A 9043-nucleotide genomic window follows, 5' to 3' on the forward strand; every position below is an offset into this window, starting at 1 on the left:
TGTGAAATCTGTGAATGCATTGTAATGTTTTTAAAATTGTATAAACTGCCTTAATTGTGCTGGACCCCAGTAAGAGTAGCTGCTGCTTTGGTAGCAGCTAATGGGGATCCATAATAAATGCAACATACTATCACTAGCAGACATTTCCACAGCCAAACACACACACACCCCGATCGTAAAGAAGATCACGGAACATACTGCACACCTCCAATTCATTGAACGTGTCAAATGCTGTGTGGGTGAGAGAAAACATGCTGGATGAGCACAGCTAAACACGACACAATATCATTAGGCTATATGTACGTCATTCATCATACCTCAGTTAAACTATGTACCTTCGGACCTACATGAACATGATCCATACAGATCTATAGTGTACAGTAATGCACTGAACTGAATGTGAGCTCAGACTCGGCATGTGGCATTCATACCACAGCTGAATGAATGGCAGCATATTGAATCACTATTGGAAAGAATGAAAAACATCCTGTATTAGCTAAATTAACAGTGGATAGCCATTCATTTAGCTAATGGACCAACATCAATACAGTGATTTATCTCAATAAACAACAGCCTCCTGGAACATAACAACCTCCACACACACACACACGTCAATAGCCAGTGTGTGTGGTTGAACGGCAAAATTATATATTAGCAGTACAGCTAGTAGGGCATGGAAATTGCCAGGGACCTAAAGATTCGATATTATCATGATACGATATGTATCGCAATTCGATACTGCGATTTTATTGTCTGTTGCAGAGGGACAAGAGAGCATGAGAAAACAAGTTGTATTCATCAGTCAGGGAAATACATAAAAGTGCAAACTATTTAAAAAGAAGATGGAGAACAAGCTCTAGGATGAATAATACCAGAGTTTTGGCGCAGGTACAGCAGACTAGCTCTAGCTAGCGCTCATATACATATATATTTATAAGTATTTTTTTATTCGATTTTTTTTATCAATACTTGGAGTCAAAGTACTAATATAATATTGTCCAAAAAGAATATTGCGATAGGTAACTATGCATTTTTTCCCTGATCGTTCAACAGGGTTGACTGTGTTAGGCTATTACACACACACGTATTAGTCTAGTGCATTAAGAGTGTGTATCACACACACACGTATTAGGCTAGTGCATTAAGAGTGTGTATCACACACATGTATTAGGCTAGTGCATTAAGAGTGTGTATCACACACATGTATTAGGCTAGTGCAATAAGAGTGTGTATCACACACATGTATTAGGCTAATGCAATAAGAGTGTGTATCACACACATGTATTAGGCTAATGCAATAAGAGTGTGTATTACACACACATATTGATGTGCCCACACAAACATGTCAATATACCATAGAGGACCAGCAGACGTATACAACTTCAGGGACAGTATAAGAAGATGACGATAAGCAGCAACTTACATAGTTCACCTAGAACGTACATGATCAGACACAGCTGGACACCTCTTCAGTACCACCACAACACTACAGTTAACGCTATTAGAGTACCATATTTTATACGGTTCCATATGCATACAAGTCACATACTAGTCTACATGCATAAAATATCACACAGACTGTCCAGAGCAGTGACCATCACTGGGAAGATAAGAAACCATGGATTTTAAAGAATGTAGGAAAACTGGCTCAACGGAGGATGATTTACATTGCGCAGGAACACACACACACACACACACACACACAGAGAAAAGGATACTTAGCATTCTTACCATACATCGATCACGATGCTGACGCGTTTCACTATCTGCCTGCAGCTTCTCTGATGCGGTCACGGATAGTCACACGCACACACACACACACACTGCTGTGCAAACAAGACACCGAAAAATACACACACACAGTGTTCTTTGGGATTAATACATATGTGCACGGTCATATACACACACAGTCTTGTAGGCACACAAGCTTGCTCCCTGCAATAAAAATGCACACACACATACGCACGCATGTACGAGAAGGCTGACAGACAGCATCAGCGAGAAGCGTGTCGCGATGACCTTGGATTTTCCCGTTTGCGCTCCCAATCGCTCAGTCTCAAGAGAATGACGCTGATTCACACACACGCACACACACCTCCCATCCAATCACAATTCACACACAAGAGAGGGAAAGAGAGAGAGGGGTGGGGGGGACAGCTCTGCACCTACAGGGGCTGTGAGGAAGAAACCCTCCACCCACTCACTCTTCAGCTCCCTTGCTCTCCCTCGCTCCCTCTCTCCACCCTCTGCCTGCATCACCCCCCCCCCCCCCAATCCACCATCAGTCTTCCCATTTCCTCATTTACTGAAACCCAGCATAAAACCCCAAAGAGCAAGCAATGCAAATGTAGAAGCAACGCAGATAGTCTATTATTGAACATGCAACTCCTGTAATGATGCCGCTAATAAAACGTCCTTTTCAAATATTTACCAAAACGCAATTCTCAGGAAAACACAGTTGTAAACAGTACACCTAATGCGAGCAGTTCTGGGATAGAGATGAACATCTCCATTAGAAAATCCCTTAGGGATCTCATAGCAACAATTAGGATGGGTTGCTAATATGACTAGGATTGTGCCTTTGGCTTCTGGACAACGTAAGAAAGTTTATATGAAAACCAATCAATTTTATTTTTAGAATAATTGCTTCCACGTTTCTATGGTTGGATTTTGACTAGACTACTTTGAAGCAAGGTAAGACAGGCCTCATAATTTGAAGTAAAGTAAAGCGTTCAGGTTTTAGACAATTATACTGCCTCAAGCTGACATTGTAGTGGTTGGTGACGCGCTGACTGCCTGCCTGTCATTGTCTATAACCCATGGCGCTCTTTAATTACGAGTTCAGATAGAGAAATAAAAAAGTAGCACTTTTTAAATTGTGGCCATCAAAACAGTAAACACGGGATTGCATTTAGAATTGTTATTTGTTGCGCATTGACTGGGCTTATAAAAGCACGTTTCACTCAATTACCAGCTTTTTGAGGAGCTACTCTCACGCTGTCTGACATGTGGTAGGCTATTCCGCTCCTCAAACTAGGCTCTGCATGCTGTGCGTGTGTGATTAACAAAATACATGAAGACTAGGGATGCATGATATATCGGTGAAAATGTCGAAGTCGGACGATATTAGCTAAAAATGCCAACATCAGTATCGGCCGATGTCAAGTTTAATGCCCCGATGTGCAAAACCAATGTCAACGCTGACGTGCATACCTATATAACGGCACATAAAATTTTGCGCTGTGTGTGCAACACAGCATTCCTAACCTAGCCCACAATGTCTGCTGTGTGGATCGAGCAGTCAACAAGTCAATTTGAAAGAGTCATTTGAAAGAGGAACAAAATTTGGTGAAATCGATTAAAGCCAAGGTAATGGAATACATTGCGCTTGACAATCTACCGTTCTCTGTCGTGGGTGATGTTGGCTTTCACCGACTGGCCGAGCACCGGTACACACCACCAAGTGCGCTGTTTCAGATGTTGCCCTACCGGAGTTACACAGTAATAGCGTCACTGCTATTAGCTTCATGACATATGGTGGGGTGGGAAAGTATTTAGTCAGCCACCAATTGTGCAAGTTCTCCCACTTAAAAAGATGAGAGGCCTGTAATTATCATCATAGGTACACTTCAACTATGACAGACAAAATGAGAAAATAAATCCAGAAAATCACATTGTAGGATTTTTTATGAATTTATTTGCAAATTATGGTGGAAAATAAGTATTTGGTCAATAATAAAAGTTTCTCAATACTTTGTTATATACCCTTTGTTGGCAATGACAGAGGTCAAATGTTTTCTGTAAGTCTTCACAAGGTTTTCACACACTGTTGCTGGTATTTTGGCCCATTCCTCCATGCAGATCTCCTCTAGAGCAGTGATGTTTTGGGGCTGTTGCTGGGCAACACGGACTTTCAACTCCCTCCAAAGATTTTCTATGGGGTTGAGATCTGGAGACTGGCTAGGGCCACTCCAGGACCTTGAAATGCTTCTTATGAAGCCACTCCTTCGTTGCCCGGGCGGTGTGTTTGGGATCATTGTCATGCTGAACGACCCAGCCACGGTTCATCTTCAATGCCCTTGCTGATGGAAGGAGGTTTTCACTCAAAATCTCACGATACATGGCCCCATTCATTCTTTCCTTTACACGGATCAGTCGTCCTGGTCCCTTTGCAGAAAAACAGCCCCAAAGCATGATGTTTCAACCCCCATGCTTCACAGTAGGTATGGTGTTCTTTGGATGCAACTCAGCATTCTTTGTCCTCCAAACACGACGAGTTGAGTTTTTACCAGAAAGTTATATTTTGGTTTCATCTGACCAAATGACATTCTCCCAATCTTCTTCTGGATCATCCAAATGCTCTCTAGCAAACTTCAGACGGGCCTGGACATGTACTGGCTTAAGCAGGGGGACACGTCTGGCACTGCAGGATTTGAGTCCCTGGCGGCGTAGTGTGTTACTGATGGTAGGCTTTGTTACTTTGGTCCCAGCTCTCTGCAGGTCATTCACTAGGTCCCCCCCCATGTGGTTCTGGGATTTTTACTCACCGTTCTTGTGATCATTTTGACCCCACGGGGTGAGATCTTGCGTGGAGCCCCAGATCGAGGGAGATTATCAGTGGTCTTGTATGTCTTCCATTTCCTAATAATTGCTCCCACAGTTGATTTCTTCAAACCAAGCTGCATATCTATTGCAGATTCAGTCTTCCCAGCCTGGTGCAGGTCTACAATTTTGTTTCTGGTGTCCTTTGACAGCTCTTTGGTCTTGGCCATAGTGGAGTTTGGAGTGTGACTGTTTGAGGTTATGGACAGGTGTCTTTTATACTGATAACAAGTTCAAACAAGTGCCATTAATACAGGTAATGAGGACAGAGGAGCCTCTTAAAGAAGTTACAGGTCTGTGAGAGCCAGAAATCTTGCTTTTTTGTAGGTGACCAAATACTTATTTTCCACCATAATTTGCAAATAAATTCATTTAAAAAATCCTACAATGTGATTTTCTGGATTTTTTTTCAAATTTTGTCTGTCATAGTTGAAGTGTACCTATGATGAAAATTACATGCCTCATCTTTTTAAGTGGGAGAACTTGCAATTGGTGGCCGACTAAATACTTTTTGCCCCACTGTACATACTAAGGAATTCCATTTGGGTTTTTGCGTGTCAAAAAATAAACAGTAGCACTGTCAAAGCTGTACAAAAAAAGTCTGCAAAAAAGCAACACCGGCCACGAACGATGTGTTCACAATACCGCGTTGGTAATAAAGCATCATTTGTTTGACCGTAACTCCTGGGGTAGCTAGCTTTAGCTTGGTACCTAGCTAGCACCAATACAATCAGCCTGAAAACAGTGACCAGTAGAACCTGCAGTCATTTTCATTATTCTTAGCAATGATTTAGGAATCCTGCAATGATTTAGGAATACGTAAATACCAACAAAATGACTTTTTCGTCAGTGTGGTGTAACCTTAATTTAACTAGGCAAGTCAGTTAAGAACAAATTCCTATTTACAATGATGGCCCGGACGAAGCTGGGCCAATTGTGCGCCGCACTATGGGACTCCCAATCACGGCCGGATGTGATACAGCCTGTATTCAAACCAGGGACTGTAGTGACGCCTCTTGCACTGAGATGCAGTGCCTTAGACCGCTGGGTCCGTGTGTGTTAACTATACTAGAATGCTTAAAGGCCATTAAAATTGTGAATAGCGGTATAGTTTTTTTTGGCAAGGCTATCGGTCAAAAACGTCATATTGGTGCATCACTAATGAGGACTAATGAAAATACACATTCGCCAATTTAATTCCACTAAATTATGAAAATTTACCTATAGACCGATAAGCATGACCAATCAAATGTATTTTGGGCGGTTAACCGATTAACATGCTTTTTACATTTATATCACAAACCATTTTTTTGAAAATCAATATGATGAAAGTGGCCATTTTAAGCCTTTGAAGACCTACAGCATAGTCCTTATAGTGTGCCCTCAAATATGGAGTGTCTAGATTCTGAAATAGTATTTTTCAAATACATTAGTATGAATGTCTCAAAACAACCCTTTTTGATATTTTTTTTTACATTATATTGTTTGAAACAATATACTCTTCAGACACACAACATTTCCAGAGTTGCTCTCTGGTTCTTTTAATGATATGACCCATTTTTCTTTTACATAGAAATGTATATTATAGGTTAAAAACCAATCACAGCCCTGCTTTAGGATTGTACATTCAGCAAACCACCAGCACAGGGAGTTCCCTTTGAATCCATTTACCATTCACTGTGTTGGTGGTGCTCATAAAATGGATCAGAACTTCAAAATTAGCAGAGCACCCACTATGGAAATGTGATGTACTTGTAGAGTATACTGTTCCAAACAATACATCTTAAGATGAACAGATTCAAAAAGGGTCATTGAGATATTAATATTGTACTTGATTTTTTTTTTTAACTGCACAGCCACAGTGAAACAAAAAGACAGTTGTAGGAAGAGAGAAGTGGGAAGAAACTAGAGGAACAGAGAAACAGACACAGAGAGTGTGAGGTGGAGATGGGACCTCTTACCCCTGCCAACGCGATGATCCAGGAGGAAACGACAGTCCAGTGTCAGCCTCCGAGAGGCTGGGACATCGGGCACAGGCAGGGGCATGGTGGGTACACACACACACACCGGCTCACACACACTCAAGCACACAGCTAGTCTCTCACACACAGAAGCAAATTCTCGCACAAAAACACACACTGATACGCTGGAACACATACAAACACATAGGCTAGGCTATATAATATCAAGTTCCAATGACAAGACAAAAAAATTACTCTCTAGTCTTGCATACAAATCAGTCCTGTCGTAAATCTACACAACCGCTCAGAGCCTCAAACAAGCCTGTAGTGTCACTGACAACACTAACTAAAGACTGTTCATTTCTTAACACAGAAACTCACATATCCATAACCCACCTTGTCAAATCCTTAACACATGGATTGACCACTAACAACACGCCCTTCACACATACGCACCAGCTTAAACCTCAGCAACAAAACACCACACACACACACCCTCCATACAGCTCCAACCAATGTGAAGAATTTCACAGACACACACTCACACAGCCCTTATGGCCTCTGCCGAAGACAACTTGTGTCTCCCTCAGAGTCTCTGTCCTGTGTTTCTTCTTCAGCTAGTGGAGGAGCTAACAGAGAACAGCCTGGGTGCCTTGGCTTTCAGTGCACTATGAGATTAGCGATTAGCCCCTTCTATAGCTGCTCTGCCTCCCTTTCTATCCCTCTCTCATTAATAAACATCTCACTAACACAATGGGCTTCACTATCCACCCTCTGTCTCTCTGTGTGAGAAAGAGAGGGAGGGAGAGAGAGAGAACAAGCTGCATTGCTTGCTGTTTGGAGTTTTAGGATGGGTTTCTGTACAGCACTGTGACATCTGCTGATTTTAAAAAATGAGGCCCTTATTACATTTAACTAGGCAAGTCAGTTAAGAACAAATGATTATTTACAATGACGGCCTACAGGGGAAAAGTGGTTTAACTGCCTTGTTCAGGGACAGAACGACATAATTTCTACCATGTCAGCTCGGGGATTCGAACTAGCAACCTTTTGGTTGGCCCAATGCTCTAACCACTGGGCTACCTGCCGCCCCTCTAATAAATACATTTGATTGACTGATCAGAGAGGCAGCCTTTCAGCTACTTGGCGAGAGGTTTGCCAGCAGACACCAAAGCTGGGGAAACGTCTGGAAACGTATATTTTCATACACTGAACCTGGACACACTCAAGACACAAATACATACACACAGACAACCTATCACATAAGAGGGACAGGGGCACCTCCTTGAGTGATTCACTGAAGACTTTGATTAAGCAGCTCAGGGACTTTTCAGCCTCTGCAGCAGTTCAGCTTAGAAATGACCTCCACTGCATTCAGGATGCATAACCCTCTTGTGTACAACAGTATTAAAGCTATTGGGGAAATTGCAGATATTGCTTACCTGTCATATTCAATATTCGTCACCAGGCGTCGTTGTTCTCTACGAGCTGGTTCTGTCTAATCCAGTGTAGAGGTTGAGTTGGGAGAGACCCCCAAAGTAATGCTTTTCCGGGGGCAGACACAAAAGGAAAACCGCAGGATATCCTTAGGCCTGTGAAAAATGTTGTTAGGCTAGCTTGTAGCTAGGTTGTACAGTTGGCACAGTAGGCAACTACTGGAAGGAAATTATTGTTAAACATTGGCTAGATGACAATCTGCCTTCTCTGTCTCTGTTCATAGGCTGTTTATACATGCAAATTCTCACTGATGAACTGTCAGCTAAGCTAGCTAACTGGTAACGTTAACCCATGTGTAGCTAGCTAGCATTTTAACAAGTAGGCTGGCCAGCTAGCTAGATTATGATTAACTATAACCAACCACTTTATTGGCTATCTGACAGCATATTCGCTTGCAAAACAATTAAACGTGAGATAGCTAACATATTTTGACACATACGCTAGCTAGATGCTGCTGCTAGCCATCATTTGTCAGTTAGCTAATCATTTCCCCTCTTAACACCAAGTAACTAGTTAATATCAAAGACAGTACAGTAGGTTTGGAAACTCTGCTAATATTGTTAACGTCAATTTGCAAGCACCACGTTATTTTAGCAGTAGTTTGCTTAGCTTGCCACAACAACAGCATTCACACATTTGGTTAGCTAGTTAATAACGTTAGCTAGTTAATAACGTTAGCTCGAGCTGGCTCATTGAATCACTCAAAGACAACTATAATTGTGAATGAAGAAGTGGTCGTAAAAAACGCTCTTACCGTGGGTTGACTTGAGATCATGAAATTGATGATTCGCCGAAAAGTATCCCTAACTTGCTGTCCAGCTGCGTTGTCTATCTTGCTAGCTAGCTACCGTCTTAAACCCCCCGTAGCCTGAATTTGAAGAAGGGTCCACCCAGTTCATCGTGTCAAAGTGTTCAGTCAGATTCTGTCCCGTCCTTTCCCCAAAACGCTACGCACGCTCGAGTTTACTGTGCAAGAACAACGT

The 9043-nt window shown here is 42.1% G+C and overlaps 1 protein-coding gene across 3 annotated transcripts in view; it reads right to left on the reverse strand.

Moving 5' to 3' along the window:
* LOC109866523 (protein EFR3 homolog B) overlaps positions 1-9043 on the reverse strand; it is a 61789-nt gene extending 52746 nt beyond the window's left edge. Inside the window, exons 1-2 of one of the 3 annotated variants that reach the window (XM_020455232.2) lie at positions 8815-9043; positions 8006-8155 (exon numbers count right to left, since the gene is read on the reverse strand). In XM_020455232.2, the coding sequence (XP_020310821.1) occupies positions 8006-8012 (7 nt within the window). In that variant the 5' untranslated portion in view covers positions 8013-8155; positions 8815-9043. Of the gene's footprint in view, positions 1-1731; positions 2123-6563; positions 7219-8005; positions 8156-8814 lie in introns of those variants that run through there. The other 2 variants (XM_020455231.2, XM_020455233.2) reach the window with 2 other exon arrangements.

The sequence above is a fragment of the Oncorhynchus kisutch genome, linkage group LG21, assembly GCF_002021735.2.
Source record: "Oncorhynchus kisutch isolate 150728-3 linkage group LG21, Okis_V2, whole genome shotgun sequence".
Classification (NCBI taxonomy): domain Eukaryota; kingdom Metazoa; phylum Chordata; class Actinopteri; order Salmoniformes; family Salmonidae; genus Oncorhynchus; species Oncorhynchus kisutch.